At 44.2% G+C, this 25,943-nt stretch overlaps 1 protein-coding gene across 7 annotated transcripts in view; it reads left to right on the top strand.

Annotated features, from left to right (window-relative positions):
• LDLRAD4 (low density lipoprotein receptor class A domain containing 4) overlaps positions 1 to 25,943 on the top strand; it is a 283,291-nt gene that overhangs the window by 234,149 nt on the left and 23,199 nt on the right. Inside the window, exon 1 of one of the 7 annotated variants that reach the window (XM_058831956.1) lies at positions 23,390 to 23,504. The exons of 3 other annotated variants lie outside the window; for them this stretch is intronic. Coding sequence is in view for 2 of the 4 variants with exons in the window: in XM_058831955.1 (XP_058687938.1) it covers positions 24,013 to 24,082 (70 nt within the window). In the remaining 2 variants the exon portion in view is untranslated. Of the gene's footprint in view, positions 1 to 23,389; positions 23,505 to 23,698; positions 24,083 to 24,145; positions 24,272 to 25,943 lie in introns of those variants that run through there. 3 more of the 7 variants (XM_058831955.1, XM_058831954.1, XM_058831957.1) reach the window with 3 other exon arrangements.

Here is a 25,943-nt window from a genome sequence, read left to right as displayed (position 1 = left end):
CCATTACAGGTGCACTTGAAAACATGAATTTATATTACCTGGAGAGTTTTTAAGGTATCACATCAGTTTGTAGTTGTCATACCCACACTGTGTGTTTATCAGTGACTTGTTTAGTATACTTCTAAAAGTCAGTTGCTTGGCATGTGTTTCTGAACTGGTGGGGAAGCTCCTTTAAACTTGTACTCTGAAGTTCTCTCGTAGTTAATGACTGCAGCTTAGTCTGCACTAGAAAATGGCACATCAGCAAGGGTTGTGTGTAAGTCACTCTCCTAGCACACTCAGCTGTGCCAGCAGAACCTGGAAGATAAATGAAATTATTTTTTTTAAAAAAAATTCTGCTGGTGTAGCTTGTTCCTTCCAAGAGACAGGTCTAAAGTGTACTGTCTGAAGGCTTCTTTGCACGCGTAGTCTGTGTAAGGGTAAGACACATTTACCCACATAACTTAAGGAACTCTGTCAAAGTGCTCCCATGTTAGAGGTATTTTCAGTGACCAGGATGTCCTGTTTTCAGAAACCCTTCCCAGCCTTACTTAGACCCAAACAATACCAATTTAATGCCTTTTTAGAAGTGGATTCATTTAAGTTAGTGGAGTTCTTTTTGTCCTGATGAGTTAAAGGACATTTTTTAACAATTGATCTTATCAGCAGAATATAAAGTGCAACCTGATCTGGACTCTAGTGCTGACCTGGCTTTGGGCATAACATCGTATGAGGCACCTCCCAGGGCCACTCCAGCCTGAAGGATTCAGTGGCTCTGGGCAGGGCTGTGCCAGTTCATGGGCAGTAAATGCTGCAGTGTGTGCTGTATGCATCAGAATGACTTATGTAGCTTTCATAGGTACTGGCAGGGTGAGCCAAGAAAATGGCCAGAATGGGTGAAAAAGTTACTTTGTATCAGATGTTTTCTATGTGCCTGGATCTCTCTTCTGCCTCATGCTGTGATCACTGTGGTTCCTCTGCATATTGCCATCCCTGGCAGGATTCAAAGGTGGAAGTCTAGCAGTTGAAGCACTGTTAAACTCTTAAAGGTTGTTATGGTTCCTGTTGTTTTTCTGATTCCGTGTCTTTGACATGCAGCGGTGCCTGCTATGCAGAACAGATCTGGTCGGTCTACCATCCCTCCCTTGCACTCAGTAACCTCAGCGAGCTAGCAGTGTGAAGGAAAATGGTACAAAAATTTCCAGTTTCTTCTCTGTGGCACAGAGGTGGTAGTCCACATGGATTTTCTGAGCGCGGTCATGGGGCGTTACAGAAGAGATCTCTCATCTCCTACTTCTTTGTCGCTCTGCTGGCACCACTTCTGTTCCCAATAGTGTGGCACCTCTCCAATTTCCTGTCTCTACATGCCAGATTATGGGAGTTAGACAGTCAGCAGCGCTGTACTGGGGCCAGAGCCAAAGAACAGGAGCAAAAGACGTGAGCAAAATGCTTTCCTTGGGAGAAGCTCTGCACTAGGGGTCTTAGGTTATTGGCTTGGAATGACTGACCTAAGTCTTTCTAGCAATTTGAAGGTGGGGCTTGTAACTGGAAGCCCTCCTGCGGCTCGTTTTTTACACTATCCTATTCCAACATTGTTGCCATTTGAGTCTTTGAATTCTGTGGAGTCTGCAAGGCTGTGAAGAAAATCCTGGACTCCTGTCTTGCTGTCCCGGTGATCCACTGTTCACACAGATTTCGCATTTTATTTGCCAGCTCATTCTGAGACTAAAACCAACATAAAGACCCAGAATGTTCCATGTTAGTGCTCAGATCCTGTAGGAAAAAGTTAAGCAATCTGAATGGTAATAGGAATGATGGCTTATTTTGGGACTTTAATGACACTCAGCAGTAAATTGGAGACTGTGTAGTTTGAGATTGCTAGTATTGATAGCAGTAGCCATGCAAGGTTCTCTGCAGAGCTGCAGTTCTGGTCAGCTGGACCCTTAGGTAAGCAGGAATAACAAACCATGGAGTCGGGTTTGCTCAAAGTGCCCCACATTGGAAAAATTTCATTTTTTATTAATGGAATGGATCAGTTCTGTGACCCAGTGCAACTTGAGAGACAGTGCTGATTGTGCTGTCCACAGTTTTTGAAACTCCCTTTACAAAATCACCAGCCACTGTAGAGTTGCTTTCCAACTAGCATGGCACAGGCAAACTTTATTCTCATTACTGAGGATTTTTTTCTAGATCCTGCCTGTTCCTCACAGGTTTCCCTTAATTGCTGACATTCCTGCTGGCCTTTATTTGAAGACTGCCAGACTGTCATCAGATCCCTAATCTCAAATCCATCAAAGGAGTAGCAAAACCCAGCTCACTTACAAAGACTGTTCCATCCTTTCTTTTGTGACCTGACCTAAACCAGGGATTTCAGTATGGAAGACTGGTTAGCAAAATTTATAATTCCATGGAAATGCTTGTCTGAGAATAGGTTCATATTTGTGCTCTTATGATCCAAAACAGACAGAAACATGGCTATATGTGTGTCTGGTTGTGAGAGGAGGCTGTAGGGCTTTCAGTTCATTTGGGTTTTGGTGGTGTGGCTGGTTTTGTTTTACTTTGAGATGTCACTTGCAAAGAGATTTGTCCTAATTTAACAGTAATCCATGATCTGGAGGCAAACTATGTTCGATGATGCTCTAGAGTTTAGAGAATTATTAGGGTTTTTATTTTTGGTGGGTCTTTCATGTGATAGGATCTGTGCTTTAGGGCTGCACTCTGCAAAACTGAGAATGGAGCTCCACAGGGCTTAAGATAAATCAATCTTTTTCCTCTTGCCTCCCATGGTGAATTTGCTCCTGTGGTGGCTGCATAAGGCAACCCAGCTGAGCAAAGCCGCAATAAAAGAGAAGCAGCTTGCTACTCGCTTTCTGTCAAGTTGCCACACTCCTTCTGTACATGCTGCTCTACACCAGTTGCAGATTACCGCAGCAAATAGCTTCCAAAACTCCAGCAGGCCTTTCTCCCATGTGCCTCTGCTTGCTAGCATGGCTGAAAGGCTTTTGTGCTGTTGCAGCACAGCTTGTCGGCTGATATGGCACGACAGAAACCAGTTCATTATCAGTGGCCTTTTTTATACTTTGATTGCCCTGGTTGGTCACACACATTTCTGCTCCTGGAAAAGGAGTGAATTCAGTATCTAGAAATGTGATCCATCATGAGCTTCAAGTTGGGCAGCCTCACTTGAGGTATTCTCACTGAGGGACAGATTCAGGACTTGGAAATCTTTGTGAGGAATCTGGAAATTTTTGCTGGAAGAGCAGGCAGAAATCCAAGGCAGCATTACTTTTCCAGGGTACTGGATACAAGTATCCCATCAGAGAAAGGAATTTTTCATCACGCATCATTTACCTTATGTTCAGAAATCAAGACTGCACTTTAACAGGTTGTAAATGAGCAGAGTTTAGGCAATTTGAATCAGGTGGTGTGCAAGGCTCACCACATCATTGGCACAATCCCTCTTCCAAGTAGAAGTGGCTCACACCTCTTCCATTGTAGGGTGCAGGTTTCCTGCTGTCCCACAATGGAGGTGGGAAGGAGGAGAGCATGACAGCTCTGCCTTGCAAAGAGATACTTTTTTGTTGTTTATACATTGCTTACTCCATCTGAATTAGTGAGATACCTGTCTTATAGTGGCTGGGTACAGCTTGAGCCTCCTCTGGCATGTTCTAGCTACCTTCCTACATACTTGCTTTCATCCAAGTTGTACAGTATGAGGAAAGACGGCATTGTCATCCTGACTTACCAAATCTTGTATTAGTCATGTCTTTGGGAGATGGTGGCAGTTCTTCACCTCCCACGCATAGCCTAGATATAGTCTTTTACCAGGCTTGATATGGATTTAAAAAAAAAAAAAAAATTAAAAAAAAAAATTCCTAATTCTTTGGCTCCTTTAACTGTAAATGGCTGTAATTCATAAATTTTGCCATTTTGTTTGTCTGATGAGAACTGTAACCTGTGCTAAGAATGGTATTGCTTCCCTGCCCCCTCTTGCTGTTGCGGTAGGGTGAATTGCATCATTTCTAATAAGATTAGAGCTATTTGCATTTTAAGGTGTTCAGGGTATTAGCTGGCAGTGTGTCAGTTTAGTCTGTCTGAGCTGGCTTTGGTCACCTCCCATAAAGGTTAGAGAGTTCAGAAATATTGTGCCTGGTTGAACTGAGAGTCTAGACATGTCTGGAGAGATCCTTAGTTTTCAGGTTTTGTCTAAGCTTTATTTCAATAGGGGTGTGAAAGCTACCAAAAAAAATGACAAGCTAACACAAAGGTTTGAAAGTCATTTGAGTCCTGTGTGGGTGAGAAATGCCTGTATCTGTACTATTAGTCAAAGAACAGTAAAGGGCACACACTGAAAAAAATAAAGAGCACTGTCAAGCAAATAAAAGGCCTTTTATTTGTGTGTAGGGATGGAGAAGGAGTCCAGGGTTGCTTCTCATTTTAACTGTAGAAACTTAGGAATGCCACTCAGACCTCTGCATGCCAAGCTGTAGTCCTCTGCATTTGGCCTGATCTATGCAACCTTCTCTGGAGATGAGCCAGGCAACAACCTTCCTGATGCTCCAGGAGTGAAGGAAAAGAACAATGAATATCAAAGTATTATTCCTGCAGGACTGCACACTTTGCTGCTCCTGGAGGCCCAGCTGCTGGTGGCTGCCCTGTGCTCCATGCAGCTGTGACCATAGCTCTGTCCAGCTCAGGGACGTTACCTGTGTGCCACCTTTCAGTTCAAGAGAGCTTTCCCTGAAGAGCCCCCAGTTCCATGCCTTGAAAAGACCCCTATCATTTTCTCCTCCTGTTCCAGTGAATCTCTTCACCTGCTGAGCATTGAAAAACACATTGCCCAAGAACATTGTTTTCACGGGAAGAACCCAAAACAAGGAGCACTATTGCTCCTAATCCAGAAGCTGTCCTGAATTGTGGAAAATTTAATGGGCCTTAACAGAAGTTGGACTGTGGCCTGACCCCTGACAGATGCCACTGTGTGTTGTGTTCTGTCTGGAGGAGTCACTGTATGCTGGGGCCATCATACCTTTTGTCCATACTTTGAAATTGTGGTGGAAGTAGGAATGCTAAGGATAGGCCATGGAGACTGCTCATGTGGTTGCTGACAGGTAGACAAAACACTGGAGTTACACACTGGGGTTTTTTTTTGCATCAAAGCTTGCAATTTCTCAACTAGCAGATGAAGTAACCTGGGAAAAGGACAAAGGAACAGTAACATAAGTGGACTATGCCTGTTAAGGTTTCTAGAGAGGAATGAATGCAGAGAAAAAGCTATTTGCTTCTGCAAGTTTCTACAGGCAAATTATACTCTTGACCACTCTTCAGTTCTCATGATAGCTGGAGTATTTTAAAACTCTGATCCTGGAACTGTGTAAGAAAAATGTCAAGTCTCATTAAAAAAAATACAGTAAAACATGTTTCTAGCCTTCTTGACTGCAGCCCAAAGCTTTTGGGTATGGCCTGAGTAAACTCAACTGTTTCTAAACAACAGAGAACAATGGCAATGTGTTTTTTTAGTCTTGGGATTAACATCAAGTGGGCAATACTAGAATTATCAAACCTTCGTCATCAGTAGTGCTAAAGGCTCTTGAAGGATATAACTACCTCAGCAGTTATGTTTAATGTGAAGTGTGGAGAAGAGAGCAGCCAGTTCATTTCCCTAGTTATTTAGGCACCATTGGTGATATATTTGTGGTTTTTTATATTTAATATAGGCTTTGATGTTTTCCCTTATGCATGTTTTTATTATATAAATAATGTCCTTGTTTCTTGGTGATTGCTGTTAGTGTGTACAAATACATTCATCTTTTGTTTCACCCCTCCCTAGTGACCTGTTACATTTAGTTATGGGATATACAGAGAGGAAATAATTAGTCTAACTTTGATCTGCCCTTGAAATTGCGCTGTGCTTTTAAACCACTGCAGAAGAAGAACAGTAAGTTTGTTTCTGCTCTTCTCAGCAACAAAGCAGAGTAAACCTAAGCACTGTAAATTACTGTATTATGATAGCCTAAAGAGCCACTTTTTAATATATGAGTTGTAGATAGAAACTTTTCTTTCCAGCATGGAGATGCTGCAGATAGGGCAGTGGTGTGCCAGGAGCTCCTGAGCTGTGGAATCAGAGGAGAGCGTTGGATCATCACTTCCAAGCACCCGCGTGGGTGCCCGTTTCATCTCACCCCCTTACTTTCATATAGTACCTCACCTTAATTTATTTTTCCACTTTTTAACAGTGAAGCCTAGTTTGTTAGTGATTATATTTCAAATTTTTTTTTTCTTTTTTCATCTCTGTATTCTGCTTGGCACTGCATGAGCAAATTATTAAAGCTTCCCTGCTCCAAGGAGCTCTGGGAAGAAAAAAAAAATCTGCCAGAAGTTATTTGAAATGGGCTGTAAAATTCGCAAACTGTTACAGGAAAAGCAGGTGTAGTTTTCTGTTACAGGAAAACCAGGTATAGTTTTCTGTTTCAGAGCCACATAACCAGGAACAAAGCAAAATTTGGGTGATAGAGCAAAAATGCAACAGCTTTGTTTTTTCCAGTCGCTGGTGGTGAGGAAGAGCCTTGGGTCCAGCCTATGGCCACAGAATTTGAACTGTGTGTCCATCTAGTTAATTTACTTACAGTTGCTCTTTTGGGGTTTTTTAAACATTGGCTTATTTCCTAGTGCATGTTGTTTTTTGAGACACCAATACTATTAAAAGTTAGGTAATAGGACAATAGGAAACAGCTTTATTTCAGGTAGTATCTGGACCTTGTTTTTACAGTTTCTTTTACAGCTCAGAAAAACAGAATAGAAAGAATTTGGAGTACAGAAATACAATGCCAATTACTCCTTCTAATCCCCTTAGTCTGCTTGTGCATTTACTACGTGTGGCTGTGTGGAGGATTGTCCCAGTGCAACAGAAAACTGTCTTGGTGATTCAGTAAATGGCTCCCTACACTGATCCATGGGAACGACTATTTGCTATCAAAGTCCTAAAAAGGCTTTCCTTAGAGTGCTTTTTTTTTTTTCACTTTTTGGTTTTTGGGTTGGTTTTTTTTTTTTCCAGAATTTTTTTGGCTAGGCAGCTGTTGAGCTAAGAATACCCAGAATTTTTTACAGTGGATGTGAGCGTTTTACGCCTTAATCTCACCTCCTTTTTCATAAGCAAGTCATCTTCTTTGTCTTAGTTCCAGACCTCAAAATGCTAGGGATGTCTTTTTTTAATTGCGTAGTGCTCAGGCCACTGAAGCTGTGATTCTTGATTGAAGTATCTTTATGTTCCTGTTATACAAATAAATGGTGAAAATGCACTAGTTTTACCGAGATGTTGTTTAACAAGCATGGGCAAAATGTGAAATCAAAATCCTTGTAGTGAGTCATAATTAAAGATTCCACTGTATAGTTTGCACTGTTTTTATTTGATTATCTATTATTCCTGTGTGATATTTTCGCATCCAGTGCAAGTATTTTTGTTGCTTTTATCTGTTAGCTGTTTTTCTGCCCAAAGCCATTGTGTGTTGCTCCTTTAAGATGACATCTCCTGTGATGTACCCCAGAGCTAGATGTAGTAGTATATAAAAGTGTCTTAACACACTTCACACTATCACAGTGCTAAATTATTTAGGTTTTTCAAAAGGCATTTAGGCCTTTGCTGAAAGAGGATTCAAATGTGTACAGCAGTGGTGGTTATTACTCGGTGTATGTTTGTCCAGAAATGCATATGAAAGGTAGAGATGTTAATTTTAGTTTCACTGAGTCTCCCTGGCTGGAAACGGAATGTAAATCTGAGTATGTATCTCTCTCTTGTGTTTTGCCTCTAGCAGCTTTTAGAATCGCAAATGCACATTTTTAATGACTAAATGTAACATTAACAGAGACCCATTCTGCCCCAGTTGTTTCAGCGGAGAATGGACTTGCTAGAGACTGCTTTTAAGTAGCCATATCTATCTAATAAAGGTTTCCCCCTTCCCCCTGGAAAAAAAAAATAATTTAAAAAGCAGTGAAAATAAGATTATTCGTTTCTGTGCAAACTTCAGAGTGGCGGCTGGGATGTGAAGTAAGAGGTCACGGTGTATGGCTGCACAATAGACACTTTCCTCCAGAAGCTGGTATTTTTGTTCAGCCCTACCAGAGGTGGGCAGGAGGTTGTACAGTGCCCCTGGGGCTGGCACCCAGTGCTGATGTCACCGTGGGTAACCTGCTGCATTCTCTGGGCATGAGTGGAAAACACCACCAGAGGTGGAATGCTATAAAGGATGAAAGGGTACCTTTAGGTTCTATTTTTCTTCCACGTTTTAAATAAATCCCATTTTAGGAAATTATGAGTGAAACAAAAATATTTTGGAAAGCCACCTTAGCCTTTCTCTCTGTTTTGCATTTCTAGACTCCCTGAACATGGAGCACTACTTTGCTGGATGTTGGGGCTGTGAGTGCAGGTTTGGCAGCATTGCTGCTGTATATGTGCTCCTTGGAGCTGGCATTTAGAGCAGGCTCTAGATGGTGGGAACGGTCTTAGGCTGAGGCACCTGGGGAATGAGCAGCTCTCCCATCTGGGGATGGTGGTCCAGCATCACTTTGCTCCCCCAACATGCTGCAGCAGGGAGCTTGCAGCTTGCATAGAGCAGGAGGATACTTGATGTTATCCTTCCTGTATCTCCTGGCAACTTCTGCAAAGAGCTAACTTATGGCATTTTGATTCTGTGTGAGGAGTGGGTGAATCTGAGTCCTGTTGGACAGGCTTTGAGGTTTGAGGGAGTCCATAAAGGGAAATGGAGCTTGGCTATGTGGCATCAGCTCCTGGTACCTTCCCATTCCTTTCCCATTAACGTGAAACTGGGATTAATTGACCTTAAATTAAGTACTTAATGTACATGATGGAAAAAAAGAGAAAAAGCACACTGCAAGGTTTATGTGAAAAAAGGCAGAGAAACTCTCGATGGACCCGAGGACAAGGGCGATTCAGAAAGCCTTGCAGCCAGCTGGTGATGAAATAAAGCATGAGAGATTGTCCCTTCTCTATCCCAGCTGAGCCGGCAGGCTGGAAGGTTTTTCCTGGATGGCTGTTCTGCCAGCTCGCTGGAAGGAAGGCTTTCCAGGAGGTCGGGGCTTTCATGCTGTTGCACCTTCTGACTGGGCTGATGTGGGGAAGGAAAGAGACCTGGGGCAAGAGGCAGCACAACAGCTTTTAAGGGTATGACCTTAAAGGAAGAGGAGTTGGAAAAGCCAAAGATAAAGACAGCCCAGAACATCCTTCAGGCTGCTAAGCCTAAAATTAGATGCAGGCTGGGCTTTGTTTTCCTTGCAGGCTCACATGCCACATGCGTCTTCCCCCAGTTGGCCTACTCCGTGAGGACGGCGAGTGCTGACGCCAAGGAGCACTTGACTCCCTGGGAATAGGTTTCTTGTGACTTTGTGTAGTCCCCATCATCACACAGTGGGAGCAGGTGGGCGACACGGCAGAGTTGCTGTCACGTGCGGGCACACGTGGTGTGGCGCTGCTGACAGCAGCTATCCTGGGACTGTTGCTGTTGACAGCCAAAGCGTTGTTGACTCCAGGGAGGGTCAAAATTATTATTGGTGACCACATGAGGTATTAAGGACACGGCTGACGTTAGGAGTCCATGCACAGAACACAGCTCACCGTGTCACTTAGGTGGTGGTTTAAAGAGTGGGCAGTGGATTGGGATCAGGCAGCAGAGGGATACTGGATACCAGATCCCACACAGATGTTATAACCCTTCGCTTAAAGGCTGTCGCTTACATTTTGGCAGGGCACCTCTGAACAGTTATGCCAAAAAACTCCACTTTTGCCAGATGGAAAAAAACCACCTCAAAATAGTTTGGGCATAGCTTGGCCATTCGGGGTGAGCCAGAACAAAGTGTAAGAGCTTATACATGGGGCTGCAGCAAACGTGGTTGGATTCTCATGTCAGTGCATTAAAAGGGAGCAGTGTGACTGTATAGTCACTAATGTTTGAAATGGTGTATCTCTTAAGAAGACATGCTGTTAAACCAGAATTATTCTCTGAGCTCTGAAACAGGCTATCTTAATTTTATTCGGAATTCACTTAGCACCGTTGTATTCACATTATGCAGCAGAAAAGCCTGTTAAGATATGTGCTTGCCAGGGAGTCCTGCGACTGAGTAAGAGCCTTTCTGATCTCTTTGCCAAGTTGTTACAAACTCTGCATGCAATTTGGGTAGTTTTGGAGTGTAGAAGTACAGGTAAATCAGACTGCAGTAGTACTTTTGGCATCTCTGCTAGCTGCTATACAAGGGACTGATCAGCCTAGGATATGTCAAGAATGCAGAGTTTCGTTTTTCATTTTGCTTCTCCCTGCCTGTTCTGTTTTGTCCAGATGCTTAAGAAAAAGCAGTGGTTTTCCAGCTGCCTTCTTTAATCCCCTTTGACTAGGCTGGAATGTTAGCCAAGCAGTACCTACATTACAAGAAGGGAGAGGCACTGAGTACAATGCTGCACTAAGGGTTTTATGCTTGTCTCCTCGCTTGCTGCGTAGCCAGGATAAGTCTTAGCCATTTCTCCAAATCCCTGTGAGTTTTTCTTCAAAATGAAGTGATTAACTTCTGCTGTAAACTTCCCCTTGTCTAGGGCATCCAGGCCTTGTGCTGAGCTTGACAGCATTCAAGATCTCCTGCCCACATAGACTATTAGGTTCTGCTTATCCTTCGTTTCCACTGCCTGGTGAAATATTAGATAACGGGGAAAGAGCTTATCTTACATGCGTCTGAACTGACAAATATGGCAGCCTTTCAGTAAAAAGGCTAATGCAGACGAGGCCTTTTTCCTGGCTGGAATAAGAATGAGGCCGGCGCTTGTCTTCTGCCGCTGACAACGGTCAGATGCATGCGGCATGATTTCCATAGCATCCAGACAGTCGGAGCACCTAATATCTACCTGTCTAGTCAATACATCAGCTTTGCTAGAGCGGGGAGCTGAAGTTTGTCATTGAGGCGGCTTTCTAATGCAGCACGAATGGATCTTTCAGCTGTACTCCAGGGTAAACATTGTAAGCTGTGAAAATTTATTTACCGGCGCTGACAAATAACTGTGTCAGTCACTTTTGTTTTCTCCCTGAAATAAGATATTCTTTATAAATGCCCTTATGGATTTAATTTTTGCAGCTTTGTGCATGGGGGAAGGGGAGGGGGAGGACTTCTTGCTGTTTGAACAGATTAATATTAGTGTTTGTTTCCCTATGTGCTTCTGCACATTAAAAATCAGTTTGTGTTTGGAATCAATAATCTTAAAGGTATTTTCGAACCAAAATGATTCTATGATACTAATAATCTTCAGATGGACCCATTTCAGGGATAACAGTTTGATGGTAGCAGCTGGAAAACACTGTCCTGATAACAATGTCGAGGGGAGTTTGGCTTAACAGCACAACTGAGAAACTTTGCTTTGCTGTGCCAGGGCTACCTGGAGGGCCAAGAGGAGCAGGAAGGAAGAGGCTGCTTTGCACACAGGGTGCTGAGCAAGGCCTGTTACTCATTTCAGAAGTTTCTTGGCTCATCTGAAGCATAGGGCTGTGCTTGAAATTTAACACTTCCATTTTGAGAAAGAATACTCACTGTTATAATGTGGCATATTTCTGCATTGCATTCATACAGATATTTTGGGAAATTATTTTCCCAGCTGTAAATTCTAAACTGTACATTCACTGGTGAATTCTAAGCCACCAGCTAAACCCCAAAGTGTCTGACAGCCAAAAAAACTGGGGACCTAGTGGGAGAAACCGGTGTCCTTTTTGGAAAAGAGGGAGTAGGAAGTTTATGGGTGGCATTCTGCAGTATGGTGAAACACAAGTGTGTTCTGCATGGAGGAACTGGAAAGAGTTGTTAGTTGGGCAAGCCAGACACACCTAGACAGCATCCTGAGCTGCTGCCAATCCACACGGGGGGGTTTGGATCTCTTCCAGGCTTTGTTCCTGAAAATAAATTGTTCAAGATGGGAAACTCTGAAGATTGCATTGACCAGTAAGCCATGCCTCTGGGTGTGAGCTTTAAGGGAGAGAACTCAGGTTTCAGATTTGGGCTAGAGGCTCACAGAGAAAAAGCTGTGATCGAACTTTAGCCTACATTTTATTTGTTTGCAAGAGGTGGTCTACAATTTTTTTGGTGTTTTTCCTTATAAATGGGATTTATTTTGGCCACAGAAATTTGAGAAAGGACTTTGATCTGATTATTTAGTTTAGCTATTAACTTGTTTTGCATCCACAATTTATATAAAGAGATCACCTCTGTTATCTATTCCACAGGAGTGAAGAAATTAAGTAACATGCATAAACCATGCAGAATATGTAAGACAATGGATATATGCTAGCTATTATGTTATTTAGTGCTTTGATAGCCATGTTGCAAAACAAATGAGGAGGTGGGGATGTCTTTTGGAACAGAATATGCTGCAGCGCCCGCCTTGATCTGCATTAGACATCTGCACTGTGAAGTACAAGCGATGCTCAAAGACGCACTGAGAAAACAAACGGGTTACAGAACTGTCGTGTTAGAAATGACAAAATGTGTAGGCAATGGAGAACCTAAAACTGCTTCAGTTTCAGGCAGGATGTTAAAGTATTAACTGAAGAGACAGCAGAATATAGCAGAAAAGATAAAATATGAACATTTTGGAAACTGGGACTCAGTTCTTTATGTGACAAAAATTCACACTGTGCTAAAAAAAAAAAAAAAAAGAGCAATTTTTTTTTTTTTTTTTTTTTTTTTTTTTTTAGCAGAACAGACCCTCAAAATTTTGTGATTTAACACTGGGAACCACAACTCTTAACTTCTAGAGTTAAACCCTTGCACCCCCTTACCCCCCCCAAACCTCAAAAGCAAAACAACAACAACAAAAAAAAACAACTCCTAAAGCAGAACAGAAAACCACCTTCCTGAAAATGTTTAGAGGTGTTCTGGTTTAAGCTGGCTTTGGGTAAGGCACCAACAATGAACAAAAAGTCTTAGTCTGAGCTTTCAGAGGAAGAAATATGAGAGGAAATAAAGAAAAAATTACCAGAGTCTCTTTAAATTCAAAATGTCTAAGCTGTTTCTGCCCAAAAAAGGATAGATTGAAGCTGAGAGCCAGTTTGGGTTGTATGGCAGATTCACATTTCATATATGCGCAACTTTGGCTTGAGCAATTCCCTTCTTCCTGCTTTAGGTGTGTAAACCAGAAACCAGATGCATTAACAGCAAGGTATTTGGTGTGTCTAAAAAATCCAGGATATACTCTGGAAAGGGTGTGCCTTTTCTAATTCACTTAGCAAAACTGTGCTAATATGATGACATGCAGTTTTCAAGTCAGGAAATACGGCATGTAAAGTATTGGCAGCACCTCAGCCTCACCATCCTGAGTATCATACAGCAGTATTTCTCAGACTTTATCCATGAGCCATCAATGATCTCTCCAAGGAGACCCTTTTGAGTACCTACCACAGCCAGGGAATTGGATTCCTGAGGGCAGAGGTGGCTAGGAAGCTCTTGCTGCAGGGTGTGAACTTTATAAGGGAAGCAACTGCAAGTTTGTGCTGCACCTGGTTAAGACTACAGAAAGCAGGAATGGTGTGGGATGTACAGGGAGTAAATACTGCCCTGCCTGAGGGCAGGGGCTGTGTGGCCAGGCCTTTCCCACATGTGTGGTCCTCCTGGTGTGGTGTGCCCAGGCATTGTGCACGGAAGAGAGGGTGCACACATCCACACAGGTGCTGGGTGAAATCTGGCATGCAGCGCGTGGGGGAGGCTGGGGTGCCCTGTGCATGTGGCCAGCACATGCCTCCGGTGTCAGAGGCATCCCAGACCCCGTGTGCTCGCTGGATATGCGCTCTGCTGGCAAGCTGCACACTCTCACGAGTCATTTGTCTGGGACTTATGAATGGCAAAAAGCCTGGTCTGAGCTGCTATGCAGATCAGGATGCCGGCACCCTGAAATCCCGGACAAATCCCCTTAGCTCTTTTGGTAAATCTGCAACTGGGATTTAACGTTGTGACAGCACATCCTAAGTGTGGTAAAAATAGCCTGTCTCCCAGCAGTGCAAACCTGACTCGCACCTCACAGTTAATGGGTGAGCAGTCAAGGCTGTTTCTGGAATCATTGCACGAATGCGTGAAGCGGCGCCGGTGGCAGGGGATCACAGAGCAGCACTGTAAAACGCTTGCCTGGCTCAGGCCGATTCTCTGCAGCTTTGACTTAAAACTCAGCGGATCAGAAGTGTGGCAGAGACCCCTGATCCCAGACTGGAAGGGATGATGGAGAGAGATCTCTGCCCTTTGCTTCTCCAGAAGGCTTTGTCTGCCCTGGGTTTGCCTGGAGGCAGTCTGGAAGGCGTGCTGTGTGGGCAGTGTTCCCTCCTAGGCTGGGCACAAAGCTTAGCCCTCTCCCTGAAGGCTGCATAAGAACTTGGATTTATTTGGTTTTAACCCTTTACCTTAATCCTAATGAAAACCCACGTCTTATATTAAAAATTAGGGCTGCGCCAAATGTGAAGCATCAGTAGTTTTGCTGCCCCAATGGGGTAACATGGAGAAGTGAGAGGGAGTGGATGTGATTTTCCTGCTCTTCACGCACGCACAGGAGATCACAGATTCTCTGTGATGCTGAAAACAAATATCTTACTCTCAAAACTTCCTCTCCAACAAGTCAATTCAGCCAAAAACCCTTGCCCCACCCAAATGGGGTGTAGTGTTATCTTTGTAGTGGGCTGCATAAAAATGCTACCGGTGAGTCAGTACAATGTCAGATGTGCAGTTGTACAGAGTGGGAATACAGGATGAAGTAGTTTGAAATGCAGCCTCCCATCCAAAAATATCAGCCAACCAACTGTAAGATGCATTAGCTATCATTTCCCAGTGCGTCTGGTAAGATTTCAAGCAAATTTTGGTTTTTTGCTGTCACACACAGGAAAATACCACTGCAGCCCCTTGGGACCAGCCTTTTGCTAATTGGGAAAAGGTATTGGTCCACTTACCACTAGCCAGATTTTGAAAATGCGTCTTTGTGATTTAGGTGCTCACATGTCATCTTCAAAAGCAGCTTAGCAGGCCAAATGACATATGGTACTGGTAGTGGACAGCGTGTAAAGGCTGAGGTGAGTGAGGCTGTGCTCCGTGGAAGTGCTGCGTGGGTCCTGCTGTGGTACCAAGAGAGAGAAGAATGGAGATGACAGGCAGGAAGAGCTGAAGGAACTTGCCTTAGGTCACTAACAGGTCTGAGACAGAGTTAAGGAGAGAAACTCTGTCTCAGTCTGATCTCGTAGCTAGTAGAAGATCCATCTCCCTAAGCACCTATGCCATACCTTGTACACAGTCTTGTATATTCTGTATGCAGGGTAATTTTTCCTTTCTTGGTACCTGAAGTCCTCCTATGAGACACTTCAAGTCTAATTGTATCCTACCTGATCCAATATTTTGTTAGGGCTACGGGGGAAAAATGGATGGAGGAGCAATGTTAGAAAACACCTCTCAACCATCACTGAGACCCCAGCTCTGTTCTGGCTTCTGTTCAGAAACATCCATCCCTCCTGACTGCCTGGGCTCAGTAACATCACTTTAGAGTGTGACTCTGCTACTCCACATATGAGCTAGCACTGCATGGCTGCTGGTTTTGTTCCTGGCTCTTGGCTTCCATCCTAAAATGACAGTGTCATTTAAACTGCCTAAAAATACAAAAATTAGCCTGCCCTTACACAGGGTACAAGAGGTTGGTGGTCCTCATGGTAAATGGTCAAGCTGCCTTCCTGTCATGTGTAGTGTCTCAGAAGTGGCTTGAGTTTGTAGATACCATTAATTCTGCTGAAAACGAGAATACTGTCATGCACCGGGTGGGATTGGTCTCATTTTATGTAAAATAGATGCAGATTTAAGCTTTGTATCGAGTTGCTAGGGTGCTGTCCATCAAACAATGTTTGGAAATCACTTTTTTAGAAGCTATGCCAGTTTTGACATGCTGCTTTAATATTTTTCTGGCTGCAATAGGGCAAGACATAGAAATCTTATGTTGTCATCACACAGAGCTGCAAAACGTTCTTTTTAATCTTTTTTTTTTTTATCTTTTTTTTTTGCTTTCTCTCTCTTGCACTCTGTCATATGGAAACCAGATCAAGATTATAAAATTATTGCCCACAAACTGTGATCTTTCTTCTCTTTTGTGGTGAGAACTGACAAGTCAGTGATGGCTTGGTGCTGTTGGTACTAGCTGTTCATGCCGCACTCATTTGTATGTATCGGGAAGTGCCGAACTTGGCGTTCTTCTCAGTTGGCACACAGGCTGGTGAAACGTCAGATTTTTAATTGTGATAAAGTTCACGGAAGAAAAAAAATTATGGCAGATGTTTCCTTTTGTCAGAGCGAACTGAATCATTGAAAAGTGATATGATGTACTATGAAGAAGTCAATGTAAACACCATCCCTGTGAACATGTCAGAAGACTGAAGAACTTAGACCATTCATGGTAATGTTAAAAACCATGTGGTCTGAATGCTGTATTACCAAGCTTTTCTCTTTAAATGCAGAGCATGAATCTTATGAATTTTTATTGCCTTTCTACAAAATGAAAAGATAACATATTCTACTGTGGTAAAAATAGCCTGGTAGCTTCTGCAGTGTGGTTGTCGTTTCGCTGGTGGTTTACTCAGAGGTCTGCTTTTCACAAGTAACAGTGAGTTATCCCGTTCCCATTGAGTGCTGAGCTTGCCCGCTTAATTTCCTCTTTTCTAGAAGATGTATTTTTGGGAAGTCTTACTCCTTTTCCAGTCTGAAGGAAGTGACAGAAACGCTGCTGCTTGCTGAGGAATGCCTGTGATGATGCGTTAAAACTGGCTCCCGATAAGTGGTTGTGGAAAAACTGCAGGAAGCATCTGACAACTGACATTCTCTGTGGGTTTTTTCTCCTATTTCCTTCTCACATCTCCTGCTTGAGGGTTATTGTCCACACAATCACTTAGGCCATTAGTCAGAAAAGAAGCGCATTACAAACTTCCTGATATTTCCCCATGACCTGAGTACTTATTCTCGTTCTTGCTGGCCTAAGAAATCTTGACTAGATTCTGATTCTTATTCCCAGTGTTGTCCTTTCTCAAGAGATTTTGCCTTAAATTAAATGATTTTCTTAACACTTCAGCTGCTGGAATCAAGCATGAATGAATACCTTAATTTTGATATAAAGATCAAGGAAACTCTGGAAATATAAGATCTAAGTGGATCCCAAAGGGATGTTTTATGTCACTCTTCTGATTTCTGATTTGAGTGAGCCTGACTTTACTGTTTTGGAATGCTGTGGATTGGAATAGATTACTCTGTTATGTCATAAGGAGGGTTATAAACTACGGCAAATCCAAATAATTTTGCCCACCAAAAATCTCAATCCTCACTGTCTTTGGGGGTGCACTGCAAATGAGGTGAATGTGTTTTGCAGACACATTTAAATACTTGTACAATGTGATCAATTAAATTGATTTATTGGGGAAAATTTGTGTTTCTGTGCATGGACATACATGAATTGTATGCCAGTCATGTATTTTATTTAAAGTGGGCCTGCAGAAGCCAGAAGTAATGAACTTAGTAATGTGATAACAGCTGTTAATCACAGAGCCTCTGTAGTTCTTGCACCACGGCAATTTGTGGAAAAGCAGTGTGCTTTTTTAAAGCTGGCAGAAGTTTTTACACCTCTCTTGCACCATAGGAGCTTAATCCATCGTGAAACCTCGTTAGAAGCTGCACCATTGTATCCTGAGGCAGATGTGAAATTTGTGTGAGTCACCGATCTGCGATCAAGCTGAAGGAAACTGAGTCTGTGGTTCTTAAGAAAGAAGGCACCCATTTGGGATGCATTTACACAGCTTCTTTAGTATAAATCATTAGTGCTATAAACTATCCATTATTGTTAGGAGAAGAAATTTAACAATGCAAATAAAACAAAATACTGTGGCAGAGCAATTTTATGCTTGATTGTAATGTTTAATGGCATGTTCTCATAAAGAGATTTTCCCATCCTTCAGACCTATCGTGTCTGTGACTCACTTGATTTCTGATGGTTTGAACATCCCTCATTTTATTCCTAGAGTTGTTTTCTCTAGAGCAATTTCTGTAAACGTGCTGCAGCATGGGGTTATCTAGGGTTAATTTCCCTTATGATTACACATCCAAACAGCATGTATGCAAATGCTGCAAGACAAATGATAAGAAAACTGCAGGATGAACGACAACAAATTCCTTTGTTTTGCATGTAGATCCATTTACCAGTACTGAGGTCTTTCCTTTGGTCACTTTTAAATGTTAACACTAGCTTATATTGTAGTTCTAGCATTGTGGTTCTTTAAAAGCATTATTTTTATGTTATCACTGACCTCAGATTTTGCATTCTGTTGATTCCCTTTGTTCCCCATATCTCCTTGGATACTTTTTCCAGGTTCTCTCTTCATCCTTTACTTTCAGGTACAAGACAGCACCGTCAGTGAGGCATAGCTTTGTATCTCTAAACTAGCTGATTATATTAGCGTCAGAAATAAAATACAGCTCTTCACATTCCACTTGTATTTTTAGTACTTTATTGTAATCCTGGTTCTGCTTTCCCTTCTTATCTCTGTTCTGTCTTGCCCTTAGATTTTTTTTTTCCTTTTTTTAGACCAAGGCTGCTGGGTTTCCTTGTGATCTTTCTGCACAGTCCAGCTTTTTGAAGTCTTTGCATATACCATAGTCAGAAAGTACTAAAATATTTGATAGTCTGTTAACCTGCAGTCGAGTGCCCGTTGTTTTCTTTTCCTGGCTGCCAGGGAGTTTGCTGGCAATTGAGATTTATGGAGCGAATAATCCACCTGGCAGGAGACTCTCTGTAACTGAAGTATGTTCTTTAGAGGAAGAATGAACGTTCTTTGTGTGTCTAAAATACCACTAATAGCTTATTTAGCAACCTGTACTTCTACAACAGGGCTTTCAGTTTTGTGTTGGAGGTGGATTTTTGCATATGCTTAATTCTAGCATCCATGCTAATTCTACCCCTCATTTAACTTTCATCCATTCCTATGGCAGGATAATGCATGATGTGATCTCTCAGCTTTTTAATGTGGTCCTTAGTGCATTTCTTCTAGCTCCTGCTTGAACAGGAAAAAAAAAAATAATAATGAGGGATGATTCTTTCCTGTACTTGCTGGGAATTGCCTGGAAACCACAGGGAACTTAGGCAGGGTAGTCATGCTGCAACCAGAGACTCCACAGAATCCAGTACCAGGTACTAATTGCAAGTACTGCTGGGAGAGCTCTGAATAATAACAGAATAAAAAAAACCCAAACAAGCAATATTGTGATCCTTTCTTGTCTTTTCTCTTACTTAAATAGCTCATTTTTACACTTAGTTGATTTGAGCTCGAAATGTGACAAAAGCTGTAGAATGTGATCAAAATTAAGGATGGAAGGAGGTGCAGTATTTTCAGCGTGGCTGATTTTGTTTGCTAATTTTGGACAGAAGTAATTAGAGGATTTGAAGTAGCCAATGACTAAAACATATGGAAGCCACTGTACCACAATATTCACCCTAATGGTGGGAAATTTTGGTTCTCAGACACAGTGTTACTTTGTCCCCTTGGGGATGTTTTCCTGGTCTGAATAGTCTGGGTTGATTATTTTCCTCATATTTACAGCTGCCTTTCCCTGCCCAGAGCTTCTCATTCCTCAAGCATCAGCACCAGGAAATTCTGTACCTGTTTTTCAGCAGTGGCAGGGGAGCATCGAAGTTACCAGCAGTGTAATCTCCAGGGTAAACAGGGCCAGGGCATTATGTTCACTGTACCATTTAACCCTGCTGGAACAGACGACTGTAAATTGCCTATGTCGAGCCAACATGTGAGGACTAACAGAACGGCAGCGGGGATAATTCATAAGTAGATTTTCTCACTCACCAGTGTAAACAGAGCCAGTGCTAGTCAGGTCTGAAACGGTGATTACTTTGAAATCAGCATGTTATAATTCAGTGTCCCTGATTGAACCCTCCTTCCAGTACAGGGAAACCAACCACTGCATGTGTGGCCAGCACAGGGATCACTCAGGCTGTACAACTAACTATGCCTATGAAGGACTGCTTGAATTTCCTAATCCTTCTTATTACTGCAGAGTAAAGAACAGCTTTAACAGGGGGTGAATTTAGAGGCCTTAAATACTGTCTTCTTCTCTCCACCAACTTTACTTCTTTTGGGTTGCGTTGCTAATCTCTTCACAGTGCTCCCATCTGCTTGTTCCTTGCACATAATCACATTAAACACAACATAATACCTCTGGATACATACTGCTGGCAAATCAGTTACTTGAGTTCACTGCCTGTGCGAAAAGCAGTTTTTCTTTCCCTTGGTTGGTGCCGTTCCTCTGTATCTTTTTCTGACAAACTTAAATTCCAGATTTAATCAGAAAGGTGATAATTTCCCCCAGGGTGGTGGCAGTTTGAGAGGTGGAGGCATGGGGCATTCAGTGGGTGCATCTGCAGTTGCCTGAAGCCTTAAAGTTGCTTGACAGTGCAGGTAGGGGGAAGTACCTCTGCACACACACCCACTGTCCACGTGGCTTGGCTGCAGGCAGGAGGAAACGTACCCTTATTGTCCAGTTCCAAGACTTTTCTCTTACTCTCCAAAGTAAGGGCTGGCCAAGAACCTGTCCACAGTCAGTAACGTCTTTAGAGAATCAGAGAAAAAAGGGAGAAGTAGCAGAAATGCAAAACTCATATTGAGAAAGCAGCATCTGTCCAGTTTTGGTCACCAAAGCATGACTGTTTCTTTACACTTGAGATTAACATCTCTACTAACAGTAAAATAAAAAAATTCAGATTTTGTTCTTGTGGGTTCCAGAATGAGTCTTTCATTTTCCCAGTAGTGATCTGAGGAGGCAGATCAGTGAACATGTCCTTCATAAAATTTCACCTGTTACCAAGTTTAACTAGCCCTTGGTTTTATCATTAATATGCTAGACTTGTAATGGCCTGTGGAGAAGCATTATGACTCTGTGCCAGAACCTGCTTAAGGAGCTTCAACCCTGATGCCAGAGTAGCCATCCTGTTCAGAGGTCATGGTGGAACCTGCGACTTGGAGTTTTAGCAGGAAGCTGGTCCCCCATTCTTGTTGACAGAGAAGCTTATATGGGCTCTCTGGCACACGGCTTGATTCACATTTAAAAGTTTGTGATAAATTCTTAATAAATAGGTGATGAGCCAAATACTGTACTGAGGATGTTCTTGAGGATACTTATCAGGTGCACCACTTACAGAAGTCTGTAACCATTTTGCAGTCATTGTGCTTGCACTTGTACAGTAATAGTTGGTGGGTGTTGGGCTAGAGAGGGAGTGTGTTAGTTATCAGTCCATGTGCCGAATCCCCAGTCTTGCCAAAGCAATTATTTTATGTCATGGGTTAATGCTCTTCAGGAACTAAAGTTCTAAACATCTACAGTTCAATTGAATAAGTAAAGGAAAAGCATTAATACAAATATATTAATTTGGTTTGTTTTCTGCTTTCTTTGTAGTCTTTAAACTGCACTCATCTGAAACCAACTTCTCATTTTAAACATGAGGTTTAAATGATGTATGTAGGTCAGTCTTTGACTCAGAAACGTTGTCTTACAAAGTCCTTGAAAACAAAGAGTTTGCAACAGGAAGGTAATTGGCCTCAGCAGCAGCTCTGTACACATTGAGTGGGTATGCCCACACAACAGCCGTGTCTAGAAGTCTGGTCTGTTGAATTAATTGTTTTAAAAGTAGTTTAAGGACAATCAGCTTGTAATTTGAAGGTGCTCCACATCTGCTATCTGTACTGGATTACTTCTCTCCTCTGGTAACAGTGCTGTACTTGGTTAATACTCCACTTGCACAAAAGCATTCCCTTGACACATAATTTAAACTCATTCTGCTCTTCTAGGAACTCTCAAAGGATATTTATTTACAGTCCACAATCACTGTCCCCCAGCTTGACTGTTGTGTTTGGATTGAGGCCTTAGACCTTGCAGTATCAAGCTAAATGTCAACAACAGTTTAATAAATCCAGACAGTGGGGATAGCCTGTAACCAGGAGAGGGGCCCTGCTGTGTGCTGTGGATATATATAGCAGGATATGTCTCCCTAATATTTTTAACCCCCTGGCTCTTCATACTGCTAGCTTGATAGGTAACTGTAAGCAGGCCCACCCCTCTCAGCCTCTTTCCCCTCCTGGCTTTTGCTCTTTGACTTTGAGTTAGGGCATCTTTTTATTTGAGGCTGGTCCATGGGATTTACAAACATGAAATGCATGGGCAGCAGTGGGTCTGCCTCCATGGTCAGCTCCAGAGCGTCCTCCTGGGGGCCTGTGCTGTGTGTGGGGGAGAGCAGTGCTGGTGTGAGCTGAGCTGAGCTGAGCCTGCTGGGAGAGGGGCATGGAGCCTCACCAGTGCTGCAGCCCATCTCCTCTGCTTTCAGGAGCTCCAAGGCCCCGGCCAAGTGTGGACCAGAGGGAGAACTCACTTTTCTTGTTCAGATAAACACACCGGTCTTATTCAGTGCTTTGGTGATGCCACCATAATCCAGAGGAGTAACCGGAACAGGAGGAGTCTTGGCCATGATGGTGAAGCCAGTATAGGAGGAACATCCTGGGAGTCAAGGGACACGCTGCTAATGGTGCTTCCTAACATGGCACTAATGTTCCTAACACTGTGGGACTGTGCTGCTCCTATGCACGGTGGCAGCAGGGACAGCCCTAAGTCCCTGCTGCTGGCCTCCATTGTGGTGCTTTGAGTGGGAATACAGGTGGGGACTGGGATGAGGAACCCATGTGGCAGTGTTTATCAGCCAGAAAGGCGTCAGAAAGGCTGGCTCAGTGGCAGGGCTGGGGCACCCATGGGGGTTCAGGGGGGCCAGAGGGGTTGAGGGATTGCACAGGGATTGAGGGATTGCACAGGGGTTCTGGGGTAGGCAAAGGAGTTTAGGGGCAGGCACAGGGGTTCAGGGGCAGCAGAGGGGTTCATTGGCAGGCACAGGGCTTTAGGGGAAGGCAAGCACTGCTGGGGCTGCGAGTTCTGCCAAAGAAACACACATGCGGCTGGAGCCCGTTGTTCTTCTTTTCCCTCCTTCTTTAATTTGTTTGGTTTTTCGGTTTGTTTTTTTTTTAACTTGAGGTTACAGGCATTGTTCCTTCTGATGGTTATGGTTTTACAGTACAGCTCCAGGATGCGACTCCCTCGTATTTTACGCATACGCACACACACGATTGCCCGTGAAACTTTGGGTAAGGATCCCGCGGCCGCGCAGCTGGGAGCATCCCTGGATCACTCTCGCTGTCTGTGTGACGCTGGGGGCGAGATTTGGTTGCCGCTGCCCTTTGAAGCGCCCAGGGCCGGGATCGCCTCCGGTCCCGCGCGGTCCCGTCCCGGCGGGCGGGGCGGGGCGGGGCGCGGGCACGTGCGCGGGGGCGGCGCGGGCGCGGCGCAGGCGCGGGCGGGCCGGGGCAGGCGGCGGAGCCGGGGCGCCCCGAGCGCGCCGCGCCGGGCCGGGCTTAAAGAGCGGCGGCGGCGGCGCGGGTCAGGTACGGACCTTCCTGCACCCCTCCTTCCCTCCCTGTCCGCGCTCCGCGCCTCCCCGCGGGGCTCGCCCAGCAGCGGGGCAGCGCCTTTCCGTTCTTTTTGTTCTCGCCGGTCGACTGTTTTTTAAATTTTTTTTTTCTTTCTATCGTTATTGTGATTTGGGTTTTTTTTTTGTTGTTGTTGTTTGTTTGTTTTTAATTTTTCTTTTTTTTTTTAAATTCGTTTCGCCCCGGGCGCGGAGCCCGGCGGGACCCTGGTGTCCGTGCGTGCGCGCACACGCGCGGCCGGGGCACGGCGGGGCGGGAGCGGCCGGTGCCGGCCGTGCCCGCCCGCTCCGGCTGCGGGGCGGCAGCCGCGCTCCCAGCGCCGGGAGAGGCGCGGGCGGGAGGCTCCCTGGCAGCCTCCCTGACCGTGTCCCCTTGCTGGATGGAGCCCGGGGCTGCCGGGGATGCGGTGCCCGCCGCGGGGGCTGGCGGAGCGGCTTGAGCCCCCCGCCCGGCGGAGGCGAGCATGTCCAGTGAGCGGCTTAACAAGACAGCGGTGAAGGATGCGCGGTTAAAAGACCTGTTGTTGGAAAGAGGTACCGGCGCGTCCGCAGGGGCAGGGACCGCGGGATGCGGCCCGGGGCACCGCACAGCCCGGCCCGCCCGGGAGCGCTCGCCGGCGGAGCTGCGGGCTCTGTGTGCCAGGGGAGGTTCGGGGTGACGGTCTGCTGTGGTCGCTGGTAGGGCTGTCAATTGTGCCTCTCTTTTCGAGCTCTTCTGAGAAGGTGATTTGAATCCACGCGTAGTTAGTTGTCTTTTCCGTGTTGGGCGTTTACCCTGAAACGTTGTGTGTGTTTTTAGGGTTTTTTTTCCCCCTGGAGATTTTTTATTAGAAGTGTTGTTTCTTGCGTGTAAAGGAACGGATATGTGTGAGTGTGACAGGCTCGGGGTAGTCAAACCCCGAAAAGGCATTTCTCTTCCTGAAGCTTTGCCAGGTTTCTTTCCCAGTAAATTTATAGGACAAGTGGGCAGGCGGAGATGCCTGTCTGGAAGGCGGTGGTGGCCCTTCACGCCTGGCAGGTGTTGGGCAGGAGACATGGTGGGGGCCGGGGTGACCCAGTGCCTGTCAGCAGCCTCTAGGAACTATTTAAATGGCCTTGAACAGTGCCAGCAAATACAGACTGCTGCTGCTGTCTGCCTTTGCTTTTTACTGCTAATAACCTAATGAGCAGCAGGAATGTCACTCAGGAGCAAGAAGACATTTAAAATTATCTTTGATTTTTCCCCTGCTTTTCATTGAGTAAATCCTCTTGAATATCAGTAAGGTGTTTTGGTGTTTACAATGTAAACTGGAGGTGGGAAATCCCGTGCGCTCACAGCTGTATGCTGTGGTTTTTATTTTCTTTATTGTATGGTCGTGTTTGATTAAAACATTTTCAAATGATTCCCTCCCACGGGAAGTGCTCACAGACCAAATCACTCATCTCTAAGGGAGATGTACTGTCCCTTGCCACTGAAATGCAGGGGCCTCGATAAATTTAGAAGACTCTGCCCTTGGCTGATAGAGAGGTAACATGTCATTCTAGTGATCTGTGCATTCTAGGAAAGCCTAAATCAACATTGCTTGTTTTGCATGTTGCCCTTTAGCAGCAGTCTCTCAATTTCTAGTCTGAAGTGTGACGTGGACACAAAAAAAAAGTTTGGCTAAAGAAACCCTTTAGTACTTTAGTACTTCAGTGAATTGCAGAAGTCGTCCACTGTGTAAAGTCTGTGTTCTGTGTTTCTGAGCCAAGAAAAACTGACTTTTAACCGAACTGTGGTTTGGGTGGGTTTATTTTTTAATTAATTCTGTTCTTCCGGCTTTTTGATCTTTTGGTGCCAACACTGTTAGCTTCCAGTGACGCAAGAGAGGGGAAAAAGAAAGATCGCTGCCCTGCGTGTGGGGTTGATAGCAAAAGCAGAACACAAAGCTTTTTTATTTGACTAACCAAATTATTTGAAAATGTTGGTGGTCTTAATGAGGAATGGGAAGTACTTAACAGCAAAGAGTAATAGAAATATTTTTGCCCTTTAGTATTTCCTTAGTCTTAAGCAGGCTTAGTTACTCCTCAGGAGATGATGGTAGACCCTCAGCACTTCGGTGGTGTGGCTGTGCCTGCTGGTAGCTTGTGATAGCTGGACCTTGGCACCAGCACACTTGCAGCTCCTGTAGCCTGATGTTCTGTGTGCAAGAGATCTCAGAATAACGAAACAGCCTTGGGTTTCCTTTAGGTCCACTGCAGCTTCATCTTGGATTTTATGTTTGAGTGGTGTTTTTCTAGCTCGTCTTCACAGTTGTGTTGTGTCTGCACAAGTGTTCTGCTGTCACACAGAAAGCTGAGGGCAGCTACAAATTTGAGATGGGGAGAGGAAGGGGGCTTGTTTTCTGATACTTGTTCTGTCCTTTCATCTTCATAT

The sequence above is a fragment of the Poecile atricapillus genome, chromosome 2, assembly GCF_030490865.1.
Source record: "Poecile atricapillus isolate bPoeAtr1 chromosome 2, bPoeAtr1.hap1, whole genome shotgun sequence".
NCBI lineage: Eukaryota > Metazoa > Chordata > Aves > Passeriformes > Paridae > Poecile > Poecile atricapillus.
The sequence above is the reverse complement of the archived record's forward strand: the minus strand, read 5'-3'. Positions and strand labels throughout refer to the sequence as shown.